The 15,307-nt window shown below is 53.7% G+C and overlaps 1 protein-coding gene across 1 annotated transcript; it reads right to left on the bottom strand.

Annotated features, from left to right (window-relative positions):
• Window positions 1-3,163: 3,163 nt before the first annotated feature.
• Window positions 3,164-15,251, bottom strand: LOC134509429 (ubiquitin carboxyl-terminal hydrolase 42-like). The gene is made up of 14 exons (XM_063321963.1): window positions 15,175-15,251; window positions 14,089-14,235; window positions 12,410-12,462; window positions 10,061-10,306; window positions 6,317-6,517; window positions 5,740-5,850; window positions 5,562-5,664; window positions 5,346-5,413; window positions 5,118-5,188; window positions 4,495-4,577; window positions 4,119-4,230; window positions 3,735-3,875; window positions 3,416-3,516; window positions 3,164-3,317 (listed from the first exon to the last, which is right to left on the bottom strand). The coding sequence occupies exons 1-14, from the start codon at window positions 15,249-15,251 to the stop codon at window positions 3,164-3,166; spliced, it is 1,668 nt and encodes a 555-aa protein (XP_063178033.1).
• Window positions 15,252-15,307: the final 56 nt, after the last annotated feature.

The following is a 15,307-nucleotide window of genomic DNA, read 5'->3' as shown; positions in this document are numbered from 1 at the left end:
CCCAGCTCGGCCTCCCCTCCCTCTCCGTCAGCGGACAAAACCAGTATCTTATGAAACACAACAAATTTATTCCATGAACTGGGTGCGGAGAGCTCGGGGCTGGCACCAGCTGGGGCTTTGCTGGGAAAAGCCAGGCGAGAGTGACCCTGACATGCCACACGCGTACCTCGAGCCGGGATCTGGCAACCCGTCCCTCTGCCCAGCGCCGCCACGGGATGCAGAAAGCAGCGCTGCTGGCCCTGGTGTGGTCCTGAGCCGTGTCTCAGCAGACCAGTCTTTAACCAGCAGGCCTAAAAAGAGGAAAAATTGCCCACGTTTCAGCTATGCTCAAGTGTTTGCAGGCAGTAAGGTTTTTGGAGCTGCCTGCTGGTGCCGCTCCTGCGGAACGCTCAGGAACCAGGGCGGCTGGCTGCCTGTACCTGCAGGCGGTGGAGTGTGCGCAGTAACAGACTCCCACCATGGTATCAGCCTTGTTGGCCCTCCCCCTGATTCTTACCCATACACCCTCAACCCTATGGCACCATCATGAAGCTCTTGACATTCCTAACACTCCCTAACATACAGAGCCACCCCACCTCCTCTCCTTCCTTGCCTCTCCCTTCTGAAGAGTTCGTAGCCACCTAACGCAGCACTCCAGTCGTGCAAGTCATCCCACCACGTTTCCGCCATGGCGACTACGTCACAGTTTTCCTGCTGCACAATGGCTTCCAGCTTCTCCTCTCTGTTGCCCATGCTGCGTGCATTAGTGTAGAAGCACTCCAGCTGGGCCAGAATAATAGGGAAGAGGTAGAAAAGGAGGAGAATGAAAAGGAGAAATGGAGGGAAAGGAAGCAGAAGGCGGTAATATTGGCAGCTGCTTTTGCACGGGCTCAAGCCTCCTCCCCAGGTTGAGGTTTTCCAAGAGAACGAGGGAGAGGCCGAGGAACAGGAGGGGACTTGGGAACTAGAATCCCACTAGGGAGGGATCAGCGTGCCCTTTGTAAAGAGAAAGGGCACTGGAAAAATGAGTGTCCAAAGGGAAAATCTAATCGGACTCCCGGCCCAGCCATGGCCCCGATACCAGAAGAACTAAGCGGGGCTGTCAACGGGGACTCGGATTGGCGGGGACAGGGGCTTGAGAGAGCGGAATCCCCGTCCGAACCCCTGGTTGAGGTTAAGCAAACTAGTGGCACAAATAACCTTTGCTAAAAACAAAATTAGAGTTCATATTCCACAAAGGAACGTCTGGGAAGCGCAAATACATGTATTGCAGGTGTTACTGAAGACAACGGGAAACGGAGGAAAAGAAGTACCAATCAACTCTCTTTCTGAGATAGAGGATGCTGTAACCCCTTTTGGATGGGACACCAAGAAGCCTGTAAGGGCTAAAGCGGCCGAGCTGGTAAAAATACAATTGAAGCCCGGAGCTAAACCGGTACGACGAAACCAGTATCTTATGAAATACAACAAATTTATTCCACGAACTGGCTGCGGAGAGCACAGCCCCGCTGCAGGGATCAGCTTTGCGCTCTCTTCCTCAGCAGGGTTGGCTCCCAAGCAGCAGCGGCTGTGGGAGCCCGCTTGGAGCTGGCGGTGGAGGGCCCTGGAGCTGCATCATCGGTCACCACCTGGAGGACTTATCTTCTTCCTCTTCGCTGAGGGCTGGCAATCCGTGTTCTCCACCAACCGTCTGCGGAGATCGTGGCCCTGCCGCAGGGACCTGCTTTGCTCTCTTGGCCTCGGCAGGGTTTTCTCCCGAGTAGCGCTGGATGCGGGAGGCATCTGGGAGCGGGTGTTGGAGGGCCCCGCAGCTGCAGCATCCCTGGGAGGGCGGTCACAACTTGGAAGACTACTTCTCCTCCTCCTCCCTCTTGAGGGGTCGTAGTCCGTGGTGACCACGCACCACCTGCACACATCAGTGCCCCCCTGTGGAGATCTGCTCCGGGCCCTCTCCCTGCCACCGCTCCTCTGGCAGCGGGAAGAGGGGATGAATCTCTGCTTCTCTTTCTTCTCTTCCTGCACCTTCTGCGGCACAGGGTCACGTGGCTGACAGGGCACCTGGCAGTCACGTTGCCTTCTGCCTGGCCAGCCTGCAGATGCCACCTGTGCACCGGCCCACCTTCGCTGGCTGGTGCTGGCTTTTGTGGAGCAGCTGCTGTCCTCTGGAGAGCCCTCCGTGCCCAGCGCCATGTCCTGCAAAGAGAGCTGTGAAAAGGTCCTGCCCTTTCCTCCTGCTCTGAAAGGAGCAGAACAGTGAGGAAACCCCAGAAGCTCTGTGAGGGGACAGCTAAGGACGTCCCAAAGGTTCTCCTAGAGAGCTGCAAGGGCAGGAGGGCCAAAGGTGGACAAATGGGATGGACCTAGGTGGGCTGCTTGGGGAGAGCACAGCGTCGTGGCTGTGAGGGAAGCTGCAATGTGGGAGGGAAAACAGAGCAATGCCAAGATCCTGGAAAGAAATCCACTGCCCGTCTGCTTCCCTGACCCACCTCCCCAGAGCTACCTTAGTCCTGCAATGCAGACCTTGTGGTCCCACGGAACCCACCTGCTTGCTGCCAGCTGCCCCCTGACTGATGAAGGAATGGGCATGGTATGGTGCTGGTGAGGAAGGAGCACTTTCTTCAGTTTTCAAAGAAGCAGCCCTTTCTTCAGTTTTCAAAGAGGAGCTCCTGGAGGAAAAAAAAAAAAAAAAAAAGGGATGTTCGCTTAGGGCTGTTCTTGCTGCCTTCTGTGGAGGTCAGTTGTTTTCATGGAGCTGTTTCTATGACAGACAGAAGACATAACCAAGACTAAAAATGGGAAATTTGATTGGGGTCTTCCCACCAGGTCAGCCCCCGTGGGAGCAAGACCTCGTCTTTGTAGCCCCTACAGTCTCCATTGCATAGCATTAGAGAATCATCACATGGTTTGGGTTAGAAGGCATCTTCAACACCATCTCGTTCTATCTCCCCTGCCATGGGCAGGGACACCTGCCACTAGATCAGGTTGCTCAAAGCCCCATCCAACCTGGCCTTGAACACCCCCAGGGACAGGGCATCCTCTTCCAGTGTCTCACCACCCCCACGGTAAAGAATTTCTTCCTCGTATCTAACCTAAATCTTCCCTCTTTCAGGTTAAAACCGTTACCCCTTGCCCTATCACTACACTCCACGATAGAGTCCCTCCCCATCGTTCCTGTAGGCCCCCTTTAAGTCCTCTTCTCGACATTAGCCAGCTTCAGAGAGCAGACAAGTAGCACTTTACACCAGGCCAGCAGCCTAAAGGCCAGCAAGAAAAGGTAAGGACTGACGTGGGGTAGTTCAGATTTGACAGCACCAAAGGATGCAGGTAGTAATTGTCTCCTGTGACAGAAAGAGAAACTCTGAGGAGGATGAGAAGAAAAAGAGCAAAAGCATGAAAGGGAAACGTATTCTAAACACAGGCTAGCACTTGTTATTACCTGACATAGAACAGTAAATAGGCTTGCTGCCTGAGAACTGTGTCGGTGTCATCAAGAACCACAGAGGAATCATCCATCTGGTACCACCGTCCATCGCTGGCCTGTCAAGAAAGGCGTCGATATCTGGAGATGAACTGCGTGGTTTCTCCACACAAGCACAGGCAGAAAACTACCGAACCAAGGGTATGCAGAACCAAATCCAGCCCAGCCCCTCAGGAGACCTTCTCCCCCAAAACCTTGCCTGCCAGTAACACTGACATGGAAGTTTGTCGTCCCCAGGCTACAGTTTTCCCTTGTTAGGAAGGAAGTTGCTCTTTACCTTTGTGTAGCAGAAATAGTGCCCCACATGACAGCTGCCACCGCTGTGCACCAGCACAGCATATAAGGAGTAGAGGAGCGGTTCTCCAGCCGTCTGAGACACATACGGGCGAAGATCCAAGCACTCGGGATACTTCACAACCTACAGAGACACCAAGAGGAGTAAGAAATGATCCCCGGATTTTCTCTAAAGCAACATGTATGGCTTGGGCGGCAGGAAACTGTTCTCGGCCAAAGCAGCTGCATCGCAGCAGAGTACATGCTTGTCTTCCCACAGGAACTCTCCTCTCTCCAGAAGGGAACACACAAAACTCAACAGGGAACACTTGTGAAAGAGCGCACTGCTTTCCAGGAAGAGAAAGTTGCACTCCAATCGCGTACACACCTTTCTGATCTTCCTGCCAGTGAAGTCTCCAAACCTTTTCAGACACAGCGTGAGAACCTTGGGCACACGATGGAACGTAAACCTCTTGGAGGCGGCAACCATCTTGTCACACCTTGAAACCAAGCACAGAGACACATGCTGGAAGGCGCCCTTGAAAGGCACCCTTTTTTCCGCCCCCCCGAAAGCCAGACAGCCTTTCACGTCTCACGCATCCTTACGCTATTTGAAGACTATTCAGTGCCATAATACCATATTTTAAAAAAGGGCTGTCTTATTATTGTGTATGCAACCTACGGGAAAAGCTAGCTTATACTCCACCACATGCAAAACCTCAAGGCAGGATCTACTGTTAACATGTCCTTAGTAATCGTCTTACTGTCTGCATTTAAAGCAGTTGTTGCCATCCAGCTGCTCAGGTTTCACAAAGTCCTCCAGAGCTGCGGTGACAGACGCGGCTGCCTGGAGGAGGGAGAGAGGAGAGCACTGAGCTGCGGGAAACGCCCTTGCCCAAACACTTACGCAAAATCTCCGGTAGCTGACGCTGAGGAGACCCACCATGAACCCGCAAGCAGCGTCCAGAGGGAGGCAGAAAGAGGGCAGTACTATGCCGAGCACTTCCCTCCATTCCCAGGGATTCCCGGGGCCATCCAGAGCTACCTCCCTGTGGCACCACTCAGTCCAGCTACCCACGGGGAGCAGGGTCATCAAGAGTGAAAACAATACAACCCGTCAGCCGAGGAGCCAGACTGGGATTGAGGGAGGGCAAAGGGAAGAAGGAGGAGAGTACGTCAAGGGTGCAGAGAGGATAATTTGCACTTGTGCAGCTTCAAGGCAGCACCTGCAGGGAGACCGCTGCCATGGCCTCCCCAGCAGGAGACCGCCCATTCCCCTGCAACCCACCACCAAGGTCTCTTGTGTTGGCTTTTAAGCCAACTGTGTTTGTCTGGAAAGCTACAGGGACCTTGGGGCGTCCTGAAGCACAGTTACAAACCCTCTTACTTTTATATCCAAAGGAACATCCAGGAAGGCCTCGTAGGAATCGGAAATCGCGCTGCAGCTCAAGCAGGTGACTGGAACGCAAATGGAAACGCTCAGCGACAGGGGAAGGGGACTGTGCCGCTTTACGCTCGTCACAGCTGCTCCGCCACGCACACCAACAGCTGTTTATGACAGGCAGACAGAAGGGCACAGACAATCCCAAGGAGAGCAAGAGTTGTGGAAAAGTACCTCTGGATCTCAGGAAGCCCCCAAATATTTGATGGATGATGGTAGTTGCTTCGGAAGAGATGTCCAGGCTGGAGAGAAATGGTAAGGCAGAGAGTTACGCCCTCCAAGACGTTTGTCTTTGTCTGAAAACCCTGGCCGTGGGCTTTCCTTGGTGGGACTCCGTCGGGGAGTCCAAAGGGCTCGGGAACATTGCAAAGGTCATTTGCTTGTGCTTACTCGCTGCTGCCGTGCAGACAAGCTCTCTGCATGGCATCGACAGTACAACGTAAGAAGTCGTGGGCGTCTTCCTGCATGCCATGCTCAAAATGTTCTCCTATGCCTAAGAGAGAAGAAGTTAGTAGTTCTCTCCTACCAGAAGGGACAAACACACATAAAAGCACCTGCAATGACTTACGTCTGAGGACATTGACCACAGCCCAGGGCTGGATGGCACTGGCTGAGGAACGCAGGACCCGCTTCACGTGTGCCTCCATTATGCACATCATGCAGAAACCTTGCTGACGACCTGAAGAGGGAGGGACGGAGGGAGGGTAGGGGGGAAACAAGCTTCTCAGGTGTGCAAGGTATCCATAGCAACAGGAAACCTAACAAAGATCTTGAAGTTCGAAAAACAGTCTCCACTGCTCTTCTCGCAAGCTGTCGACGTCCCAACAAGCCCGGGATGCCTTAACGCACAGAAAACCTTCTTCAGAGGGATGCCCAACTGACAGAAGTTTTCTGTGCAACACGCAAAGGGAGTTTTTAACTTGCAGAAATAGGGAACGAGACCCGTGGTGAGAAAGAGGCGCCCTTCTGAAGATGAAACCACCCAGATGTGAGAAGCGGTTTCTAGGCTTGAGTGTTCAAAGAACACACCCACTCAGGGGATTTACACAGAAGGGCTGCTTTTCTCCCAAATCAAATCCCAGAGTCTGGGAATCCTTGGGAAGTGTCCAAGAGATTTGCAAGGACATGGTCCCAAAAGTACTCACACGACTGACTGTGCTCACGAGAGAGCAGGTAGTTGGCCAGAGGGGGGGTGTACGTCAGGCACTGCAGCACGGAGTTGAGGAAGCACGTATTGCCCAGGTTGTCAAGTCCCGCTCCAGCTCTCTGTCTTTGCTGCCAGTCCATGCAAATCTTCGCCGCGGGAAAGAGGATCCTTTGTGGCAGGGCCATTCCCTCGGCAGTGACTGCAGGGCAATGACATTTGAGAAGTGATGAGACCATAGTGGTGCACAAAAGCCGATTTTAAAAGTTGAGTTCTGTACAGGAGCACCCAGGACAACCAGCTCTAACCTCCAACACAGAAACATTGGGGGAAGCCTCAGACTGCACTGCCACCCCCTGCTTACCCATCCCAGCACATGCTAAAGAAACAACAACTAGCAAATAGGAACTCTACCCATAGGGCATATCTGGACAGCCTATCAAGGTGTAATAGCTCATCCTACCGCTCCCAAGGGAGAGACCAGCCTATACTTTGATCCCGTGTCTAGCTACCACATGATCTGTCCTAAAGCTCAAAGCATAATTACCTTTGCAAGAGGACGGCAGGTGAGGAGAAGTGGGCAGTAAACGATCAATGGTTGGAAAAAAAGTAGCCAAGCAAGTGGCAAAGGAAGGAGCCGAGTTATCCCGAAGGCCAGCTCAGCCCAACTGGCTTTCCCTGGCACGCTCTTCAGGATGCCAAGCCCTGGCCAGGTGAGCTCACAAGCAGCGGGCGGGTGCCGCATCACTGCCCCTTTGTGACAGGGGCCACACCCGGACGCACGGGGACGCACTGCGGCCCCGCAGCCGCCACAGCCCAGGCACCTCCTGCAGCCACCAGCCGGCAGCTGTTGGGCTGCCCCAGGCACTGCTGGCCAAGGGCTGCTCGTCTGCCCGCGGAGCTCCCACCTCTGCCTGGAGCCGCACCGGCCCCAGCAATAAAAACGTACCCAGGGCTGCCAGCGAGCCCCTTCACAGCTTTGGCTGGCACATTCGGGGGGCTGAGGGCTTCTTTTCCACTCTTGACAGACACAGGACTGCGTCTGTGAGACTCGTGCAGCAAAGCACCTGCTGTCTTACAGGTTCCTTTCCAATGAATTTTATCTACCCCCCAAGACACAGCCACAGGCTGACTCTCAACTAGCGCGACCAAAAAAACACCTTGAGCAACTGCGCTGGGTGCCCCTTGGGTGGCTGCCAGGCGCCCACCCAGCTGCTCTCCCACCCTGCACCTCCAAAACGCGTTTCTGGCTGGCTTTTTAGCATCTGGTTTAACCCCTCGACCCCCCAGGAGGGCAGCGAGTAGTGCTTCTGCCCCAACGAGGCAGCTGGTTGCTATTCCTGCCCGCCTTGAGCTCGCCAGTTGGGCCCCTGCACCGCCTGGGTCCTCTAGTTTTCCCTACTCTTGCTCAGGGCACTGAGTTCCTCCTGCTCAGCTCGGGGCAGTTACTTTTCCTCCTGCGCCACTCAGGGAGGCTTTCTTCTTTACACCCTTCACTTGGGGCATCCACTTTGGCCTCAGCGTTGCTTGGGTGGCTTCTTTTCATCATGTCCCTCTCAGGACAGCTGGTGTTTCCCCGCTCTTGCCTGGGGAGGCTCATTTTGCCCTTTCCCTATACCAGAGAAATTTAGGAAATTTAGGGAGATTTACTCTTGCCCTGCTAGAGGTGGCTCCGTGGCTCTACCAAAATCGGGGTGGCTCGCTTTGCTCCTGCCCCACTTGGGCACTGAGTTTTCTCCCTGGCCTGCTCAAGGGATCTCGTTCTGCCCCTGCCCCCACCCCACGCAGACCTACCATGATTGCCCCGGCCACTGCAGGACTCCTGTGACCCCAGGAAACCACCAGCCAAGAGTAAGTACAAACCGCGGAACAGCCCTTCGTCTCCCAGAGCTCCTCCTTTACAAAGGCACAAATCTGCTGTTTCTGCCGCGAGGGAAATCCCGGCTCTGCAGGAGGGGTCGTGTTGGCGGCCTCTCTCCTCTCCTCTCCTCTCCTCTCCTCTCCTCTCCTCTCCTCTCCTCTCCTCTCCTCTCCTCTCCTCTCCTCTCCTCTCCTCTCCTCTCCCTAAGGAGAGGCTAAAGGCTCTGCAAAGTTGCAGCTTGGAATTGCTCTCTGCTCCCCCAGTCTGTGCCTGTTGCTTTAATGGGAGGGGGGTTTCGTCCATTGGTGGGTTTTTTTCTTCCTCTGTTGCAGAAATAGCACCCACGATGGCCAAGGCTATCAAAGATTTCAAAACCAGGTTCTCTCGGTAATGAGTTTGCCGTGCAGGCCTGGGACGTTCCCTCTCTGTGGCACTGGAGGAGGAGAAGGTCCCCAAACAGCCCTTTTCTTTGGACTCTGGGGAGGCTGCAGCTTTGTCATCTGTCAAAAGAAGCGGGTACAGAATCTCCCGACACAAAAACCTGGGAAGTCTTGGCACCGGTGGAGAGTGGAAGATCCAGAGACCATTTACGGTTTAACCTCTCAATAAAGTATAAAATGGTTTTCATGAGTATTTTGCCCCTTGTCGGTTTTGCCCTCATCAAGGTACATTCCCCCCTAACAGCAATGCTGTGGGCAATACCCACACCCGAGTATGCGGCTGTAGGGTTCATTAAGGGGCAGCCGAGCAGCGCCCAAGATTGGTCTTGGGCCTCAGCCCGCCCTTTGCTCAAGGCTCCACTGGGGCCTGAACACCAGGCCAGACTCCCCTTCCCTCCTCTCTGGTTGAAAGACGTGGTTGGAATGAGAGAAACGGAGAAAAAGAAAGCAAGCCACAGAAAGCAGCAGCCTACAGGGCTTCTCTGGAGCCCTCCCAGGAGCGCTTTCCCCAGCAAGGTTTGCCCCGGTCGGTGCGCACAGACAGCTCCGCCGGCTCGGGCTTTGGCAGCCATGGAACCAGCAGCAGAGCTGCTCCAGAGCTGCCACCAACAACAGCCTCCACTACCGGCACCTTCTCCCAGACAGCCAAGGCCTAGGGCAGCCAACATGGCTTGCGGCAGGACAGTCCCTCCCCTTTACCACCTGGACGCACCCCTGAGCGCTAACAGAGAGCCCGGCTCCCCCGGCACATGGCCTGGCTCTGCCCAGCCCCGTCCTCCGCTGGCACCACCTCTGGGTGAGCTCCCTTTCAAGGCAGACGTGACCCACAGGCCCAAACGCTCACCACAGAATCACACAACGGTGGGGGTTGGAAGGGCCCTCTGGAGATCATCTCATCCAACATCCAACCCCCTGCCAGAGCAGGGTCACCCAGAGCAGGTGGCACAGGAACGCATCCAGGCGGCTTTGGAATGTCTCCAGAGACGCAGCCTCCACCACCTCTCTGGGCAGCCTGTGACAGGGCTCTGCCACCCTCACAGCAAAGAAGTTCCTCCTCATGTTTAGGTGGAAGTGCCTATGCTCCAGTTTGTGCCCGTTACCCCTTGTCCCGTCGCTGGGCGCCACTGAAAAGAGCCTGGCCCCATCCTCCTGACACCCCCTCTTTCAGTATTTAGAAGCGTTGATAAGGTCCCCCCTCAGTCGTCTTTTTTCCAGACTGAAAAGACCCAAATCCCTCAGCCTTTCTGCATAAGAGAGCTGTTCCAGTCCCCTCATCATTTCCAGTCTTTGGGTTTCTTGCCGTCTCCTTTTGAAACATTGATCAGTGATGTGAAAGAATCATATTTGCCCCGTGTCGTGTACAACTCCATAGTGCCTTGCTGAAAGGTGTCAAGCAGTAATACTTTCTGGGGTTGAAAATAGGGCTGCTGTCACAGACATGTACGAGTGTGGGGATTCCTGCTCCGCGCCTCGTTGCTGTTCCTGATTGATTCTAAAAAATCAAAGTTTTGGTGCAAGATGAGAATCTGGCCCAGGTTCTCCGGCGCCAGGATGGCTCGACGATGCTCCAGGACGCTCTGGCCGGTGGCAAAGGCCTGCTCGGGCGAGTCGGCGGTGGCCGGGATGGGCAGGTACTGCCAGCTCAGCCGCCCCCGCCGTTCCCCCTCCGCCCACCTCTTCTCTCCATCCCCTGGCCCACACGTCGGAGGAGCAGGCGAGGGGGGCATGGGGGGTTACACGGAGTTCCCCCCAAAAGAGGCGGGTCACGGCCCCAAAATCTCTGGAAGTTGGGCGGGGGCTGTGGTGGTTAAAAAACGTTAAAGATCCCTGTGACTCTGGGTGTGAGGCACTGAAATAGTGAACAAGCTCTTCTTTTTATAGCCATTGAAAAATAATATTCATTCCTGTATCTAGAAGGAGATCAAAATAAAAAGCGCTCTCTCTAAGGGTGCTCTGATTCTCTACGCTGTCAAGGAGCTTAGACTAGGAAAAGAGCTGGAGAAGCTGTACTTATAAAGAGCTATTCCAGCGTCAGAATATATGTCTAAACAGAGAGCCAGTCTAAGGGACTTGGGACGTGAAGGCCTTGGAGGCCAGGAAACACACTCCGTGCCCTTGTTGGGATGCACCCGAGAGTGCTGAGGGAGCTGGCGGAAGTCATTGCTGGGCCGCTCTCCATCATCTTTGAAAGGTCCTGGAGAACAGGCGAGGTGCCTGAGGACTGGAGGAAAGCCAACGTCACTCCAGTCTTCAAAAAAGGCAAGAAGGAGGAGCCGGGGAACTACAGGCCGGTCAGCCTCACCTCCATCCCTGGAAAGATGATGGACCAGCTTGTTCTGGGCGTCATCTCAAGGCATGTGGAGGAAAAGAAAGCTATCGGAAGTACTCAACGTGGATTCACCAAGGGGAAATCATGTCTGACTAATCTGATAGCCTTCTATGATGGCATGACTGGACGGATAGATGAGGGGAGTGCAGTGGATGTGGTCTACCTTGACTTCAGCAAGGCTTTCGACACGGTCTCCCACAGCATCCTCATAGGGAAGCTTGTGAAGAGTGGGCTCGATGAATGGACAGTGAGGTGGATAGATAACTGGTTGAAAGAGCGAGCTCAGAGGGTCGTGATTAGGGGCACAGAGTCTAGTTGGAGGTCAGTGACGAGTGGTGTTCCGCGGGCGTCAGTACTGGGTCCAGTCCTGTTCAATATATTCATCAACAACCTGCATGAGGGGACAGAGTGCACCCTCAGCAAGTTCGCCAATGACACAAAGCTGGGGGGTGGCTGACACACCGGAAGGCTGTGCCGCCATCCAGCGAGCCCTGGACAGGCTGGAGATCTGGGCAGAGAGGAACCTTATGAAATTCAAGAAGGGCAAGTGTAGGGTGCTGCACCTGGGGAGGAATAACCCCATGCACCAGGACAGGTTGGGGGCTGACCTGCTGGAGAGCAGCTCAGCTGAAAGAGACCTGGGAGTCCTGGTGGACAACAGGAAGACCATGAGCCACCAATGTGCCCTTGTGGCCAAGAAGGCCAATGGCATCCTGGGGTGCATCAGGAAAAATGTGGCCAGCAGGTGGAGGGAAGTCATCCTCCCCCTCTACACTGCCCTGGTGAGGCCGCACCTGGAGTGCTGTGTCCAGTTCTGGGCTCCCCCGTTCAAGAGGGACAGGGAACTGCTGGAGAGGGTGCAGCAGAGAGCTACCAAGATGCCGATGGGACTGGAACAGCTCTCTTATGAAGAAAGGCTGAGGGATTTGGGTCTCTTCAGTCTGGAAAAAAGACGGCTGAGGGGCAACCTTATCAACGCTTCTAAATACTGAAAGGGGGGGTGTCAGGAGGATGGGGCCAGGCTCTTTTCAGTGGTGTCCAGTGACAGGACAAGAGGTAATGGGCACAAACTGGAGCTTAGGAAGTTCCCCCTAACCACGAGGAGGAACTACTTTCCTTCCAGGGTGGCAGAGCACTGGAACAGGCTGCCCAGAGAGGTGGTGGAGGCTGCGTCTCTGGAGACATTCCAAAGCCGCCTGGACAGGCTCCTGTGTAACCTGCTCTGGGTGACCCTGCTCTGGCACGGGGGTCGGACTAGATGATCTCCAGAGGTCCCTTCCAACCCTATGATTCTATGATTCTATGGTATATAAAAATCAAGGGCAGAAGAGACCTAACAGTCTAAAACTTGCTATCTATTCTACAAGAAAAAAGTATGCTTGAAAGAGTCAAGGGCAAGAAGTATCTCAAGGCATGAATGGAGGCAGACAAGTCAAACAATGGCTACTTTGACTGCTGCCTCACACTGACTTAGAGATCTTAAATCAATTATCGCACTAGTGTCCACAACCTTCTGCCTGCAAAAAACTACACGCAGCTGAGGTCAGGCTCTGAGGTTTATACTGCTTCACATTTAACACGCAATTTGAAAATCCCATTTTTAAATTCACCTACAATTCTGAAAATCTGCTAGTTTTAATACCTTGTGTCATATGTACGCTACAAACAAGTCACTGAAAAAAGGTCCTCCTTTTATTTATGGCCTGCTTTAATCCACCCTTTTGGGTCTGACAGCATTGCAAAAGCATCTCTCTGAGCAGTAGCGAGAGAAGTATCTTCACCCAGATAAAGCACAGACGCTCCTCAGAACAGAAGTCATCAGAAGGCAAGCCTACACGCGCAACGACAAAGAAAAATCTTCATTAGGCTTACAGGCCTTGCTAAACAGCTAGCATGCTACTGGGGGAAGGACTTGCAGGGTAAGAGATAAAAACGGCTAGTAACATGCCAGACTGTCTCTACCAGCAAGCAACGTAACTCTCAAGAGCACCTCTTCTCCCTAGTGCTTAAAAACATGCTTTCTCAGTATGTGATTTTTTAACTGTTCTGATCAACACCACTTGTACGCTTTGCAACAAAGAAATCATCCCTGTGGCTGGCACTGAAAGCAGCGCCTCAAAACATCCTGACTGACAGACTGGACTACGATTTCTGGATTTTCAGTCTCCACCAAGATAAGTATCAATGATCTCATCTCCAACGGGTGTATCACCATTTCTTGATTGAGCTAGTTCAGTAGGCCAAAAAGGTCACGGAACAAGTGGCACAGTGAAGGGCAAGGTTTAAAAGGCGCTCAAACGTTTTCTCTAAAACGCTACGTTTGCACAGTGTGGAAGACATTCCAGTCGACAGATGGACAGACGTCGGCTGTGAGGCCAAATGACTTCCTTTGGAGTTAGCATGAGTTTGTTTTGAAGACATCGCATCGTGGCATTACTAAAACTGTCAAGTGCATGCTGTAACACTGAACTCAAGCAAGTTCTGAGCTCTAGAGACAGTCTTAGAAGAGCACTCTTCTTCCTTAAAACTATTCACCTAAGAACAGTTCAGAGTCCCATTTTTGGTTTTGTACTTGTTTGCCTTTTGCCTGATAAGCAGAATAGCACATTCTCCAAGGGTTTTTGAGACAGAATATTACAGGGCAGGAAGGAGTACTCAAGAAACCTGTGCTCTGGAGTTTACCGTTCTACCAGGATATTGTGAGAACATCTATGATAAGAAATTCAGATCAAATTACAAGGAGGCAAGTTTAAATGCACTGTTCTTGAGTACGGGCTTTTTGAAGGGAATTCTGCCCCCACAGAACACGCCTCTAGAGTAAGCGTGGAAGAGAACATCCCTCCACCCCCTTTGTAAAATAGGTCCCAACCACCCCTTTTGCCTTCCCGGCATCTTTAAAAGCATCATCGCATATTTTTCCACTGATCTTTAAAATCCTGTTTACTTTGACCTCATATCAGCTTTGCTTCTATTACTAGACTTCCATTATGAAAAGTAACAGTTACTGAACTGTAAAAGCTTGGAGTACTCGGAAAAATCTGAACAAGTAGGCCGTCTTCACTCAAGCTTCACTTTGCTCTTTCCAAGATCGTTTCAACATTTTGTCAGGACTGCTGCACAGACAAAGGTATAAAATGCAATACTGTATGTCCACATATAGGAATTCCAAAAATCCCACTTCGCAGAGGTCACAGAGGGTGATGTGGAGGCCGTCGAAGGTGACTGTATCGTAGTTCAGCTTGGAGAAGAACTTGAAATGGACACAAGACACGGTCGGGGCCAGGCGGTGCCTGCTACGCAATGGCGTCTAGCACAGTAGATGGCGTCACGGCCTCCACACCGCATCAGGGCCCACGGCGGCATGGGGAAGGGCCCACTGAGGGGCCGGGGACAGCAGCGCAGGCTGAGGGCGAGCGGGCCGGCAGTGCTCAGAGGCTCTGGCTCTCTGCCACAGCCAGGCCCCACAGCCTCAGGCAGGCTCGGCTGGCGGAGGCCTCAGGAATGCCCCGGCTCCCAGCCCCACAAGGTCTCCAGCCTGCAGCTGTCAGTGACGGAGCTGGGCCGTGGCGGTGGTGCCAGCCCGGCTCCTCCTGGCAGCCCGGGCGGTGGGTGGGCGAGGGGCAGCGGCCCCCGTGGCCCCAGCTCGGCCTCCCCTCCCTCTCCGTCAGCGGACAAAACCAGTATCTTATGAAACACAACAAATTTATTCCATGAACTGGGTGCGGAGAGCTCGGGGCTGGCACCAGCTGGGGCTTTGCTGGGAAAAGCCAGGCGAGAGTGACCCTGACATGCCACACGCGTACCTCGAGCCGGGATCTGGCAACCCGTCCCTCTGCCCAGCGCCGCCACGGGATGCAGAAAGCAGCGCTGCTGGCCCTGGTGTGGTCCTGAGCCGTGTCTCAGCAGACCAGTCTTTAACCAGCAGGCCTAAAAAGAGGAAAAATTGCCCACGTTTCAGCTATGCTCAAGTGTTTGCAGGCAGTAAGGTTTTTGGAGCTGCCTGCTGGTGCCGCTCCTGCGGAACGCTCAGGAACCAGGGCGGCTGGCTGCCTGTACCTGCAGGCGGTGGAGTGTGCGCAGTAACAGACTCCCACCATGGTATCAGCCTTGTTGGCCCTCCCCCTGATTCTTACCCATACACCCTCAACCCTATGGCACCATCATGAAGCTCTTGACATTCCTAACACTCCCTAACATACAGAGCCACCCCACCTCCTCTCCTTCCTTGCCTCTCCCTTCTGAAGAGTTCGTAGCCACCTAACGCAGCACTCCAGTCGTGCAAGTCATCCCACCACGTTTCCGCCATGGCGACTACGTCACAGTTTTCCTGCTGCACAATGGCTTCCAGCTTCTCCTCTCTGT

The sequence above is a fragment of the Chroicocephalus ridibundus genome, unplaced genomic scaffold (genome assembly GCF_963924245.1).
Source record: "Chroicocephalus ridibundus unplaced genomic scaffold, bChrRid1.1 SCAFFOLD_159, whole genome shotgun sequence".
NCBI classification, from domain to species: Eukaryota; Metazoa; Chordata; class Aves; order Charadriiformes; family Laridae; genus Chroicocephalus; species Chroicocephalus ridibundus.
The sequence above is the reverse complement of the archived record's forward strand: the minus strand, read 5'-3'. Positions and strand labels throughout refer to the sequence as shown.

Coding starts and splice junctions, on each gene's coding strand:
- LOC134509429 (XM_063321963.1), bottom strand. CDS start 15,251: ATGGCGGAAACGTGGTGGGATGACTTGCACGACTGGAGTGCTGCGTTA. Junction 5,189..5,345: donor GGGCTTCCTGAGATCCAGAG/GTACTTTTCCAC, acceptor TTTGCGTTCCAG/TCACCTGCTTGAGCTGCAGC. Junction 3,318..3,415: donor TATTTACTGTTCTATGTCAG/GTAATAACAAGT, acceptor TTTCTGTCACAG/GAGACAATTACTACCTGCAT.